Source organism: Trematomus bernacchii, unplaced genomic scaffold, assembly GCF_902827165.1.
Source record: "Trematomus bernacchii unplaced genomic scaffold, fTreBer1.1, whole genome shotgun sequence".
In the NCBI taxonomy this organism is placed as follows: domain Eukaryota; kingdom Metazoa; phylum Chordata; class Actinopteri; order Perciformes; family Nototheniidae; genus Trematomus; species Trematomus bernacchii.
In genome coordinates this window covers 20022808-20038060 of record NW_022987720.1, presented here as the reverse complement: position 1 = coordinate 20038060, position 15253 = coordinate 20022808, and the positions used below count along the sequence as shown (strand labels likewise).

The window sequence follows — 15253 nt, the reverse complement described above, 5'->3', positions numbered from 1 at the left end:
TTAATAATATAATCTTTCCAACACACTTCGAACTCCTCACATTTAGAAAATATATACTGTAACGTCAGTAGGTGGCGCTCTGGCGCTGCTGTGGATCCATTAGGGCGACTATAGCCAGGAGCTCAGATCATGTGTATGTCAGAAATAAACAAGCTGTGACCTGAGGAGGACGTTAACTTTGGTCCTCTCTCTACCAATCCACAGACACTGTTTATATGTTGGCTACACAGTGCTCCCTAGCCTGTGTAACCCTTGCTGCTGGTCCAGATTACCCCTAGGTCTGGTGCCGGTAACGCAAACTGAGAAACTAACATTAACATTCAACTTTTATATTTAACGTTTACTGTTGTTATTGTAAAGAACATTCAACACTGGAGTAAGTTGAGTAAGGATGTCACATTTCGTGCTTCAGAGATATTAGTATGTTTATAGAGTGGCTTTGCTGCTTCAGAAAACAGAAATAAACAAACATAACTAATAGGAATGGTGGTAAACTTTGCGACCAATCAGTAAGTTCATGTTGGTGACATTAAAAAGCATGATGCATTACTAATCATTATAAATAAAAAAAGCTGCACCCTAGTACTGAACCGGTTTGGCAGGGAGAGCAAATTGAAAATCATTTGTTTATCTAACAATAGAAATGTGTGTTATAAAAAACCTAGAGCAGATTGATCCTTTAACAAGAACATGAACAATACAAGTGAATTTTATTGGTTTATTGGAGTGTATACTATACCACATCAAATACATGTATGCAATAAGAAGTTTGTGTGGAAAAAAAGAGTAGATAAGAAACCAGATACGCCATCATCTAGATTTCATATATGAATGAAAAAACACCAAAAAACATTAATTTGCATTGAGTTTTGTCCTTTAAAATAAGAGAAAACTGATTAAAATCATTATTTGAGAAGCCTAGTCTACATCAAAATCACCCTACATTAGTGCTGTGATCAATGTTGAGGATTTAATTAATTCATTGAAATTTCAGCCTAAACTTATCAAACAATGCTAAACAGAATATAAACAGATTAAAAACCAGAAAATACATATATTAAAAAGACAAAACAACTGTTAAATCATTAAAAGCAAAATGTCTCTGTGACATCACAGCAGTGGCTGAGATCCAATATCTATTCTCTGATACATGGGCATAGTGAGGACATTTTCACTGGGGGATCTCATTCAAAGCATAACAGAAGACAGCATAGCTACTCATAGTTTGCCATTATGGTCAAAATGTTCCCAGAGGTCTCTCCTCCTCTCCAAAACAAACTGACCCAGAGAGTAAAGCTGGTTCAGCACTGAATAAAGCAGTTTACTTTTAAAGTTAGTGTTTCCTTGATGGATACAAGCCAGAGAGGCTACAAGCTAATGCAAAGTTACCTTAGCTTCTCTGCAAACAGTTCTGGAGGTTTAACGTTTCATAGTTGATCTGTAGGTCCTCTACATTGCCAAACATTGGTACAAACCAAGGTGTTAACCTCTGATTGTCGTCCTAGAATCTGACATAAATCTTCTAAGAAGTCCTGTTGCCTGAGCTAAGGTAAAAGCCTGTTAGTTAAAAAAGACCAAGATTTAAAGTGTTTAGTAAAAGTGTGCTGAAAACTGGATTAAAAAGTACATATTTATGAAAGCTTCTGGCAGACAACTAAAATGCTGATGCGCACAAAAGCAGGGGTGGGGTGGATGTGGGGGTCGCTATTGACATGGAGATATATATTGATAGACTGTACAACATAAGGTTATCATCAAACTGCTTTTTTTTAATAGGATTTTTGAAATGACATGAATTAGGGCACCACATTATGCTAACACTAGAAAACACTCAAAGTCAACAGAGATAAGAACTTTAAAAAAAAGATCGAGACCCAATCCAGAGGCCTCATGTCTTTTATCCTCGGTATGTTAACAGGCGTCTGCTGTTACTCTCCACTGATCAACCCTGAAACGTCCACCAGAGAGACAAAGAGCGATGTTGTGAAATTGAATATTAATAAAAAACACTTGTTAACATCTTATTAACAGTTTGGATCATCAGGTTTAATAACACCTACCTGTGCACATCATGGACGCAGTGCAGCTGCTTGACCGGGTGAATCACTACTGTAATAAAAACACTGTTAGTATTTTCAGAAAACAAGTCATAATCCAGACAATAATATTTTACATTATGTTTAAATGGAGTTTTACCAAAGAGTTGCATCCTCATCTCGGCTTTCGGTAGTTCTTTTCAGTTCATTGTAGAAGTTATTTACCTTCTCAAGCCACTTACTTACATCTGAAAAAAAATAACATGTTGTTTCAAACAAGTGGATTAATTTAATACACTAATGGAAATGTATCAACTTTTTAATTACGATCAAATGTACAGTATTTTTTGTGATTTTGTTTCCTTTACCTGGGAGGGAATCGGAGACACCATCTGTCTTGAGTGACAGCTCGATTGATTCCTGCATCATGTTCTCCAGTTTCTTCAGGATCTCCGACTAAATCAGCATTGAAATATTTATCACTTAACACTGAAATGTTTGGACATGTATGTTTGTGTTGCAGTGTTCCTAGTTGAATTTCCCTTTTATTAACCTGTTAAACCCTGAGCCTGTTTTTCAGGTCTCAGGCTCGAAAATGACATTCCCAGAACAAATGACCATATCTTCCCTTCTAAAAGGGTTAAATTAATAATCTTTTTTCTTAAAGTAATGACAAACCTGTGAGTTGGATGTAGAAAAGTCAGAACAATATAGATATTTTTTATTTTAAAGAAAATTCAGATTTTACATAGTAAAAAACTGTAAATGATAGTGTCCGTCCAAAAATTCTTTTTTACTTATAGTGAAAACTACCCTTGGATGATGGGTTAGTAGACTAAAAGCTTTAGGAATCCAAAGTACAACATATAATAAGTACCCTGTATCAAGATTGATGCAAAACAAGTGACATTTGACCTTTTTAGAGAGGTTTAGCCAAAATAACTCCACCTCTGAGGTGATTTGGGTGGAAATGTTTTTTTTCCCATATCTCTGGCCCCCCTTTGTCGATTTTGATGGTTGACACCACTTTCTGACCGTTAGAGCCAATAGAATCGAAGGGGGAGTCCCCCACACACACTCGTTGTAAAACAAAAAGGTGGGGGCTTTGCGCATGTAGTTTTGCATGAGAGTGAACCTACACTCTAGCTCTGACATCTAGAAACGGAAAAGCAGTTTTATTGCTCATGGATTATCAGAAATAATTTCAAAGGGACACAGACACATTGGATTACCCTATATGGATTAACTTCAGCAGCGTTTTTATCATTTTAATGCCATTGAAGACCACTTTGGAGCAGACTACAGAGCCAAGGTAAAAATGTTAGCATTTTTAGCTACCTAGCGCCACATGTTTTGATGTCTGTTTTTGTTTATAAAGTCGCGATTTCGTATAATTCAGTGATAATGAGGGTACCCTTCAATTCTGTGTCACCTCACGATGTGAAACGATGTCATGGATGTGGAGAAAAGATAAATAATAAGGTTTTGTGAGTGATTTTCGGTGCAGTAATCTGTTAGCATTTTTCGCTCATTGCTAATTCAGAGGCTCAGCGTTAGCATTGTGGGGTTTAAAAAAAAAAAAAAAGAAAAAAGATCAGTTAGATGAGTTTCTTCCTGTTACATGCATATAAAACATTCATAGTTTATTAAATGAACATGCCCTCAGACACTGTTTCCTGCAAGATGTTGCGGCAGTGCCCCGGTACCGGGGTCTCTCGGGCTTAACAGCCCCAAAGCTTTTTTTTGTTTTTCCACGACACTGTGTCTCAGGGCATCTGAATATTTAAAAACCTATTCAGGTGCTATACCAGATTAACGGGGAGAATCTCAGCTAACTGACGATACGAACCATTTTTACCAAAACAAAACACAAGTCTCATAAGAAGCATCTAAATGACCCCTGAGCAAAAAAATGCTAACGCATTTGGCACAGAACTCAAGATAAAGATACCCTTATTACTTATCGTAACTGCACATACAAGATATCCGATTAAAGCTGAGACTCCACAGATTATATAGGTATAGTATCATCACTGAGCGATCACAACACGTAGCATTACGGAGCAAAAATGGGACATCGTCTCACTTTAGCTGTTATTCTGATCAAAGGTCGTGTTCAATGGCATTAAAACGATACAAAACGCGGTTGAAGGTTAATCCATAGGTTAATCCAATGTGTCTGTCACTTTGAACAAATTATTTATAATCCATAATTCAATTTTTATGTAAAAATCGGAGAATAAAAGTTAACTGCTAATGGTAGCCACCAGAGTTATCGCAGCTTCCGGTTTTGGCTACACGTCACTCTTACTCCTTATTTGGTAATGTGTGTGTGTGTGTGGGAGTTCCCCTCAATTCCATTGGCTCTGACGGTTAAAAAGAGATGTCAATCACCAAAATCGACCAAGGGGGGGCCAGAGATATGGAAAATCCACCCAAATTACCCCAGAAGTGGTTTTCTTTTGCTAAATCTCTCTAAAAAGGTCAAATTTCACTTGTTTTGCATCAATCTTGATACAGGGTACTTATTATATGTTGTAGTTTGGATTCCTAAAGCTTTTAGTCTACCATCCCATCATTCAAGGGTGGTTTTCACGATAAGTAAAAAACAATTTTTGGACGGACACTATAATTTACAGTTTTTTACTATGTTTAATCAGAATTTTCTTTAAAATAAAAAACATCTATATTGATTCTGACTTTTCTACATCCAACGCAAAGGTTTATCATTACTTTGAGAAAAAAGATTATTAATTTTCCTCTTTTAGAAGTGTAGTTATGGTCATTTGTCATTTTCGAGCCTGAGACTTGAAAAACAGGCTCGGGGCTTATTAAGAAAAGTCCTTTATGTAAATGATGACCACAAATCATGGATAAACATTGATATGTGCAGCTCAACATGTTTCAGTGAAGAATTATTACTGTATGACGAAATATAAAATGTGACAAACCTTCAAGTCTGTCAGCTGTTTCATCATGGCGTCTTTAGCCTGAGCAAACATCACGTCCTTTGAACCATCAACGTCATTTTGAATAGTATCGCTCATCTTTTCCAGCGAGCCTTTTCCTTTAAATTCTTTTGCTCCTACATAAAACAGAAACACTTTGACATAAAAATGTTGCAACATAAAAATGTGTAGAAGTGTATTTCTATGTCTGTAATGATCTTCCGTCTTACTGTTATAGCATGGTGTCATGGTCTCCTCGATTGTTGTTGTCAGGCTGCTGTAGATCGTTTTCTTACGCTCAAGGATGAGATTGTTGAGTTTTGTTTTCATTTTGTCTTCCTGAGAGAGAGAATGTGAAGCAGATATCAACATATTTTAAAATGCATAAGTTACAAACTATGCTCATCCTTCCCTTTATTGTTTTCTCCAGATTTGACCATTTATTCAAACTGATAGGACGTGTTCACCAGCTGGGGGTGCACTTTGCCCAATATCAGAATATTATTTTGTAATCTTGAGTGTGTCTTCATGAATTGGGGAACGGGCCGTCTCCACGGCAGCGTTAAAAAATCTTGAAACGCTTCTGCCCATTCACTTTGAATGGGGTGACGTCACTTTTTTTCGCTTTCGCCGAAATGCATTGTGGGCAGGCGAGCGGAGATTCTCAGGATTTTCAAGATCCAAAGTTGAACAATGTTCAACTTTTGAAGCTGAGGAGGAAGCGTCAGCCAATCAAATCCCGTGTACGCAAATCTGACAGTTCAAGCTCTAGCCAATCAAACGGCGTGTATGCTGGGAGAGACATACCGCAGATCATTTCCTCATATTCCAAAAAATGGAGGAGAAATTAGCGGTAGCGAATCAATCACCCGGTGCTTTATGACCAGACCTACCGGGATATAAACCGGAGGAGCCAGGCATGGAGGGAGGTGGCAGAGACAGTGGTATGTTTTCGCCTGTTTTGGGGAGTTTATATCCAGTTTACTTCGGGCTTTTTGGCTTCGTATGTCGCGGGCGGGAGATTCATGTGATTGGTTGATCGCAAAAAAATCCCCAAGCCTCAGATACGCCCACCTCCAAGATTTTTTTAACGCTGCCGTGGAGACGGCCCGGAAGGGTCCGCTTTACAGCTGCAGTTAATTTTTCAAAGCCATCTCCAGTTCCTGAGTTATTCCAGTACAATGTATATGAATATGTTGACTGATCAAAATGTATTATATTTAATAATATTGCTCACCCTTCCACTACAGTCTCCCTGGTTTTACAAACATATTTGATAATGGACTAATGAATAGGATCTTTTACCTCTGTCTTGAGAAATGTCAGCTGCAGTTTGACATTTTTGTAGTCCTTATTCATCATCATCTCCTCTGTGCCAAGTGAAAACGCATTGATGACCTCGTTGAATGGTCCACTGTTTCCTTCATTTCTAAAACATATTAACAAGAGGAAATGCTTAACTTTATAAGGCCTTAACAAGTTTGTATTTCAATAATGTTTTTAAATGTATTATAAAACACAATTTATCCAACACAGAGTTTTATGTCTTTATTATGTCATTTCTTACGGGAAGGTCTTCTTAAATTCCTCGTCAATGCTGTCGGTCAAACATGAAGTTAACTTCATATTGATGTTTATTAATTTGCCTTTTATTGTTTTGTGGATGCCATCCTTCTGAACTACATACTTCAATGACCTGTGAATTCCACCTTTCTTTGTCTGAAACAAAACAGCATTTTGTAAGAGACATATTCATATTTAGTGCAAAATCAGTCGTTTTGATTTAATTACAACTTAAATACTTACCTTCAGGACCGACTTTAAGACTTTGTCACATGAACCTTTTGATTTTTCAACCCCCTCACTGAGGCATCTTTCAAAAGCCATTAGGGTCTCTTCCATGGGTTCACTGACTTTATCACTCAACTTAATTTCACCACTCAGGTTTTTTTCAAGTTTTTTACACACAGTTTTCTTATTGTCAGCCTGAAACCATACACAACACATTCATTATTTAAAGCAATACAACCATCATTCAATATGGGACTTTTTTTTTCAAGCCCTAACGGGCCGTCTCCACGGCAGCGTTAAAAAATCTTGAAACGCTTCTGCCCATTCACTTTGAATGGGGTGACGTCACTTTTTTTCGCTTTCGCCGAAATGCATTGTGGGCAGGCGAGCGGAGATTCTCAGGATTTTCAAGATCCAAAGTTGAACAATGTTCAACTTTTGAAGCTGAGGAGGAAGCGTCAGCCAATCAAATCCCGTGTACGCAAATCTGACAGTTCAAGCTCTAGCCAATCAAACGGCGTGTATGCTGGGAGAGACATACCGCAGATCATTTCCTCATATTCCAAAAAATGGAGGAGAAATTAGCGGTAGCGAATCAATCACCCGGTGCTTTATGACCAGACCTACCGGGATATAAACCGGAGGAGCCAGGCATGGAGGGAGGTGGCAGAGACAGTGGTATGTTTTCGCCTGTTTTGGGGAGTTTATATCCAGTTTACTTCGGGCTTTTTGGCTTCGTATGTCGCGGGCGGGAGATTCATGTGATTGGTTGATCGCAAAAAAATCCCCAAGCCTCAGATACGCCCACCTCCAAGATTTTTTTAACGCTGCCGTGGAGACGGCCCGTTACAAGAAAAAGTACAAAACCTTTTAAAAACTGTAGCAATGCATCCTCTCTGAAGCAACACATACTTAGCAAATCCAATACCTTGTTGGCTGTACAGGTTACATTACATGTAAGCAGTCTGTCTTGACTTTACAATTTTTACACAACATTTTAGTGTGTGCAGCTTACTTATTTTCTATGAATGTTATTATTTTCTGTCAATATTAAACACAGTGAAAGATGTTGTTACTTGATCTTACCCCTTCTCTGCTGCTGGCTCCCTGAATCAGAGAGAGAATCCCCTGAGCTCCAGACACATAGTTTAATGTCTCAGAGTGCCTGTTATTGAGATCTTGCAGGATTTTCTGCAGTTTGGGAATTTCTGTAAAAAATGTATTATACTTACAGTACATTACATTCTTGAATTTACATGTTATACTCAATTAATATCTCTACATATTTATTGGAGGAGATAAAACCATTTTGTCATCCTTGGCTGACTTATGGAGACTTGAATCACCTGTGTCATCTGGGTCTAAATGTATCTTTTCCAAAAACTCATCGGAGCTCACTGTGAAAACCTTGAAATCTTCCTCACGGAATTGTTTCTGAAAAAACAAACACGTTTCGATATAAAAGCAGGTTTGCAGTTTTGACAATATTTGTGTTAGATTTCAATTCCATATAACTCACCTTAACCTCTATTTGTTTGCTGAAGCCTGCCATCACTTTTGTCTTGGCTTGCTCGTTTCGTTCTAGTATCCAAGCACGAACACCAGCTGCTGACCTTTATGAAAATATTTGTATTTGAAGAATTACATAAACTGCATATACATTCCAGGATATCATATCACTACGCATCTCGATCTTGCTTTCAATAACCAGTGATCACATGGAGGAGCTTAACCCAGCATCAAAAAGTGTTTGTGAAGCAACAACATTAGGACAGAAATAAATGGCTGAGATGTTGAGGAATCAAGACACACATGCAGACATTTTAGAAACACGGATACTGTTATGATCATGAATAACCTGGTTTATCATGTTTCAAGTGAACATTATATCCATGAATACGATCAAAACCAGGATAATAACGTAATCAATGTTTCCATGGTTTCTCCTCTTGGCCATCTCCGTCTCAAGCGTCAGTGTCTAAATTGGATGGCACATTTAACTGTGTACTTTTGACATCTGAAACCACTTACTGATTGCCTGATCGTCCAATAATATCAGACTTGGTGCAGATAAGATGAATCTGCTGACACTCGCCACCATTTCCCATGAGGCTGCAGGATTCTTCCAGGATCTCCCAGAATTCTTTTTCTGAAGCTACTCGATTTAACTCAGCCACAATCCACACAGTAGAACAACTTCCAACAACCTGGAGGGGAATACAGCAAATAATAATGGTTACATTGTCAGTGTAACCTTCCACAATAATCAGCATTGCATGTGGATAAATCACCTTTTTCCACATCCTGTCTCTGCTCTTGTTACAGTCCCCGTTTCCAGGAAGATCCACAAGTGTGACATGCTGGAGAAGACGATTCTTCGGCACCCTGACAGTCACACACTTCACCAGTGGCCAATACAACCTCTTTTCATCTTTTGACTCACTCTGTGTGTATTTGACCAATTTTGCAGATAGCTCTTTAGCCTAAAATAAATAATAAAACACAGGCCATTTCTTTTACATGAACAAACTTTAACTTTAAAGTGTTTTAAAAGAGTGTGTTAAAGAATTCTAACAGCATAGCATTAGAAGTCCATTTGAAACCCTATCACTGAAACAACAAAATCTATATTAAATTAAAATGTAGCAAAACTTACATTTATATTTTAGCAATGGGGAACAATTTGGTTTTTACGTTTTTAACATGATTTTAAATTTAAAGCTGGTAGTGCCTTAAAATATCTATGAGGTTCTTTTAAGCAAGTTAGTTACTGGTAGACATTTCCTTTCCTATGATGCATAAAGTAGATATGGTTTTATAGTTATTGTAATTAGAGCCCAGATAGATCAAGCCACATTTTTTGAGTACATACCGAATTACATTTTTCATTTGGTGTTCTATCGGGAAACTACACCAACCTTTAATGTCTAGGTGGTAAATGCAAATCTCAATATGGCAACATACCTAACCTTTCGCTCTGTCAGACAGTCAAGAATGTGTTTTATGAAATGATGTATGTTTTAGTTTTAGTCTTACTTACTGTAGCACTTGTTAAAATCTTACTCATGGAATTGAGAAATTCAGGAATTTCTTTGAAGAACTTTTTTTCCATGAGGTTTTCAGGAGAGTTGTTTTTCCATTCTTCTCCATACAGCACTGACAGCTTTTCAACACTGTCTTGATCATCTTCGTCTTTTTCCCCATCTTCGTTATCACCAACGAAATTAAACAAGGTCCACAACTCCTCTTTCCACTTCTAAAAAAAACATGTTTTATTATATGGCATGTTGTGTAGTCAGCATATTTATTTATTTGCAGCTTCATCATAAAAGTTGAAATAGCTCAAAGTTAACAAACATATTTAGCTTATTTTACCTCTTTTGTAATGAACTCGATTTCTGCCTCATACTTTGGGTTCTGCATGTTAGCCTCCACTTTAATCATCACTGAGGTACAAGCAATGAGGCTTCCAGAGGGCAAGAGATCCTGCTCTTCAATGACGGCATTTATCAGAGAGCTCTTTCCAGCCCCCGTTCTACCAAAGACGCCGACCACCTCCCTCTTGTCTGTCTCCAAATCCTTGATGTTCTTTCTGTTGTGCAAGAGTTAGAATATGGGTTATTGATCAAATTAAAACGTTTAAAAACACTAAAAGTTTCTGTCAAAATCAAGAACAAATCCATCTGCATGTACGAACATACTATTTAAGCATAATACTATCATCCGATAGATTTTTGGACTTTAAAAAATGTAGACTTTCACAAAACACAACAGTGTCCTCAGTGCTGTATAATTTCGACAGGTTTACTATGGTCTCTAATACTTACTTCAGGAACTTGTTGAACTTGTCGTCTTGGTCAGGTAGTTTATCAAGGACACGACTCATGATGTTTTTCACCTTAGACAGAATGACTTCTTCTGTAAGAGTAAAAGTAAATAACTATTCAGCAGGAACCATTAACCAGTATATCCATTAAGATGTATTCCCAATGAAGTATAATTTTCATCATTTATATACTATGGCAGGTATCTTCCAGTTTAAGGCCATTATAGCTTAATAAGACTTGTGTTGCTACATATATGTAAGTTCATTTGCTGAACAATAAAACATTAAACACATATACCTATTAACCCTAATTTCTATTACTTTGGAAAGTAATATAAATACCTCTTTTTGTAACTTGTTTATCCTCACGTGGTCGTTTTCTGGCTGGTGATTGGCTGGACTCATCCTGGAGATCCGACTTCCCCTTTCCTTGATTTTTTTGTTGTTGTAATAACATATATATATATTTTTTTATTAAAACATTTTTTCAATATTGTTTCGATAAAGCAGGTTTATTATTGTTTATAAAATATCAATAAAACTGCATATAATCCTTAAGAAACTTTGTATCTCACCTTTATCATTTGTTTTGCTGGTGGACGGACAAACCTGAGGATGAGGAACATGAACATTTGACTCTTTGTCCTCTCACAGGGAGTTACAGGCTGGAACACACATCGTCACAATTCACACACACCTATATTTGCATTTAATTTCCCATTCAAACTTTATGCAAAATAATATATACTTGAAACATGGCTATCAAGTGATCACATTCAGCATTTTTTTAACTGAATGAACAACACTATGAACAAATTAAACAGTTCACAGTTCTTCAGTTAAAGGTGACTTTGTCTCAGGACGCTTCAAATATCAATGCATGAAGGATTGAGTCAAGTTCAATGATAACAAGCATGGTCAATTTAAAGTTATCATTACCTGAGCAGAAACAGCATCCTCCCATTTACATTGTGAATAAAATAAATACTCTTGGTGGCCATTTAAAATGTTGAACAGACAATGACAATATTAAAAGTGAATTAAACTGCATTCAACTAACTTCAACAGAAGATTCAGATGTTTCCGGATTTGTTGTGTTTTGTTCCTCCTAGTTAGAAAAGAAAATAGTCTCAAATCCATAATAGTAAAGAACTTTGATAAAATTATAGTAAAGTCAACAAGATATATTATACTCCTTTGTATGTAGATGTCGTGCATTTCTTTAGATTAATGAGACCAAATAATAAAAATGCAGACATTACCTTTAACAAACTGAGTCTCTTTTTGAATTTTGACCGTGGTCCCGCTAATGGGATCAAAGCAAGAATTTCTTGATCTTCCAGACAGTAAAGACTTTCCTTGTCAACGCCCTGATCTATAAAAAAAAATTAAATTAAGAAATGGCAACCAATTGCAAATATCTGTAGATGTGTATTTTGCATGGAGTGAAATGTGAGTTCAGCTGTTGAAAGTATGTTTTAAAGAGCATTACAGCCTCATAAGGTTGTCTGAACTGAATTCATATTGGTAATATTTTGTTATTTGTTATTTTCAGTCTTGATTTAAGTGCTGCTGAAAAGATGCTACAGAAAATAAGTTACTCTGAAGTTAATATTTAATAGTTTCCTTTCTGTTTGAAAATGTACAAGTCTTTAAGATTGTTTAAGTATGTCAGGGATATGTCAGAAAGTTACTGAGTAACGATGTTGAGGCAGTTTATGTGTCTTCAAGTAGATGCTTAGATATTTCAGTATTGGAAGGTCATATCGACTTTGAATAATATTTTTGCCCAACAAAAAGCAAGGGAATACTTTACCTTTAAATGTTTGTTTCCATTCGCTGAGATTCCATTCAGTTAATATGTTGGGAACATAATCAGATTCATCCATGATTAAGAATAGCAACTGGAAAGTAAACAAATAATTGTTTTAATCAACAAAATAACTACTTGTGAGAGTTTTGATGTTAATAGAAAAATAAAGGGTTATTATTAAAGTGATAATGGCTGCCTAATGAAAGTGTTAATATGAAGCATGTAGGAAATATGTCAGAACACAAGATAAGCAAAAATAAATGTTTTAGCACAAGATCCGCTAAACCAGAATGTATAATATAAAGTTATGCAACACCCATCACGCCCGATGACTCGAGACCATACTGTACTGTATATCGAGACGTATCAACATACTGCTTTACAACGATAAGGCACGCATTCAAATCGATTTAGTTTGTTGTTTTGTTTTTCACAGCATCGTCCTTTAGATGTTCGAATATGGAGCTATTTCAGGGTCATAAGTTTTGATCATTCAAAAATATACAATTTATTTGAAAGTTCAAGTTTTTATCCTGAACTTTGAAAAATACAATGATGTATTCCAAATAAAAATAAGTATTTGAAATCATTGTTCAGGTTGAATATTATTTTGATTCAGTTTTTTTGAATAAAATATTTATTTTCAGATTTCACTTTTATACATATTTTGATATTTGAATCCTTCTTTTTTTCAGTTGCAGATTTTTCGTTTTCAGATTCCAAAAAATTATTTTTTCAGTTTCAAATCTTGTTTTTTCAGGTTTCACATTGCTTTTCACCTTCAGATCGTTTTTCACTTTCAGATCTTTTTTTTCCGCTTTCAGATCTTTTTTTTCCGCTTTCAAACTTTTGGCCCAGATGTTGCTTGGGGGGCGGGGCTTAGCAAAGAGTAGTTTGGCATCCTGAGTGACAGGCCTCCCTCTGTCATGTTGCCTTCATGGATGTTAGGTAGCGCGAGAAATATAACTCAATACTTTCTATACACAATACTCCCGTGATTGGTGGTAAACAAAACTGATACCAGCGTCAAAGTTCCGTTAAGAGAGCTGTTGAGCATCGTAGTTGGCAACAATCAAGGTATAAGCGCAATAAACTGTGCTAGAATGTGAAATTACGTATCCGCAACGAGCCAGGAGGTTGTTTTGGTGGACCTGACGCACGTCCCCCGCTGTCTCACGGAGAGATACCGCAGGTCCTTCCTTCCTGCAGCGGTCAGACACAACCAGCACAGCCCCTCCCCGCACAAAACAACACAGACTATAACATAACACCTCTTGTTGATAAATACCAACTATGTGCAATATTTGCAATTATGTGCAATATATGCCGTTAAAAACTGTGCAATATATACCTGGCTGCTAAATCCGCAGAACTGTTACAGGGTGTGTATTATGTAAAAGGTGTAACTTTAAAAATATATATAATTTCTTTTTTTAATCTTTACTTTTTTTATGCATGCTTTAGGTAACATTAAGCTGTCTTTGGCTCTTGTCTGCTGTAACAATGTAAATGTATGCCCTGGGGAACTAATAAATGTATTCTGATTCTGATCGCAAAAACCAAGCCAATACTATGCTGCGTTCATGGAGCTACGTGGAAGTGGGGAAGGACAACGCTTAATTGCGGATACTTAATTTCACATTCTAGCACAGTTTATTGCTCTTATACCTTGATTGTTGCCAACTACGATGCTCAACAGCTCGCTTAACGGAACTTTGACGCTGGTATCAGTTTTGTTTACCACCAATCACGGGAGTATTGTGTCTAGAAAGTGTTGAGTTATATTTCTCGCGCTACCTAACATCCATGAAGGCAACATGACAGAGGGAGGCCTGCCACTCAGGATGCCAAGCAACATCAGGGCCAAAAGTTTGAAAGCGAAAAAAATAGATCTGAAAGTGAAAAACGATCTGAAGGTGAAAAGCAAATGTGAAACCTGAAAAAACAAGATTTGAAACAGAAAAAACTTTCAAATAAATTGTATTTTTTTGAATGATCAAAACGTATGACCCTGAAATAGCTCCATATTCGAACGGGCAATAAGAGTCACTCGAACATCTTTCTTTATTTCATTTGTAGCTTTATTATACCAGGATGTCCCGTTGAGATCAATGTGTTTTTTCAAGAGCCCAAGACCAAGGTAGCAACCACACAAGAAGCCCTAACACATTAAAATACATCATAATACAATACATTTCATATAGAACATGACATACAAAAGACGATGAATCGTTCCAAAGCTTACCCGTAGCGTACAGCCTGTAGATATGCAGCCAAAATCAGGTTAACGGAGTCTCCCGCTCATTATCTCAACAACCGCCCAACACAACCAGGAAAACGAAACTTACAGTCTCTTGTTTCCTCTCTATGAGGCGCGAAACGTTACTCCTCCCACACTAAATTAATCATGTCGTATGTATGTATGTATGTATGTATGCATTTGGGTCTGAAATGTAAAAACCCTTGCCATTATCCTATTCCTGTTAAAGTGGTCCTTTCTCTAATCATGTAGGTATTTTCATGTCAAGTGTTTGTATAATTCTTTCCTCTTAAGGGATACTTAAGAAATTCCGAATATGATTGTCACTTTAGTTGAACAAACAAGTCACATAAATCTGAAACATGACATGGGGTCTCTAATCCAAAAAGGCTGGGATCCACTGGTTTGTTAATGTGCATCACATGAGTGTATGATATGTCTACTGCAGTTGGTATTACAATAATCCACCTGCAATGTAGTGGAGTTGTATAAAGTGAAATAAAAAGGATTGTAACAAAGGCCACCTCTTTATGATTGGCCGTTGGCTTTAGCCTTGTAAATATTGGGTGGTTCAGCTTT

At 36.8% G+C, this 15253-nt stretch overlaps 1 protein-coding gene across 8 annotated transcripts in view; it reads right to left on the bottom strand.

The window, feature by feature from the left end:
- Nucleotides 1-704: 704 nt before the first annotated feature.
- The window catches only part of LOC117492594 (nuclear GTPase SLIP-GC-like), a 37310-nt gene continuing 22761 nt past the window's right edge, over nt 705-15253 (bottom strand). For 2 of the 8 annotated variants that reach the window (XM_034142934.1, XM_034142944.1), the window contains exons 23-24: nt 2061-2109; nt 705-1948 (exon numbers count right to left, since the gene is read on the bottom strand). In XM_034142934.1, coding sequence (XP_033998825.1) covers nt 2070-2109 — 40 coding nt within the window. In that variant the 3' untranslated portion in view covers nt 705-1948; nt 2061-2069. Of the gene's footprint in view, nt 1949-2060; nt 2110-2196; nt 2285-2404; nt 2493-4987; nt 5140-5214; nt 5324-6289; nt 6414-6551; nt 6704-6790; nt 6971-7861; nt 7984-8121; nt 8210-8294; nt 8389-8806; nt 8983-9066; nt 9259-9815; nt 10032-10150; nt 10368-10602; nt 10694-10943; nt 11031-11176; nt 11211-11661; nt 11710-11863; nt 11977-12417; nt 12506-14659; nt 14759-15253 lie in introns of those variants that run through there. The other 6 variants (XM_034142939.1, XM_034142942.1, XM_034142937.1 and 3 more) reach the window with 5 other exon arrangements.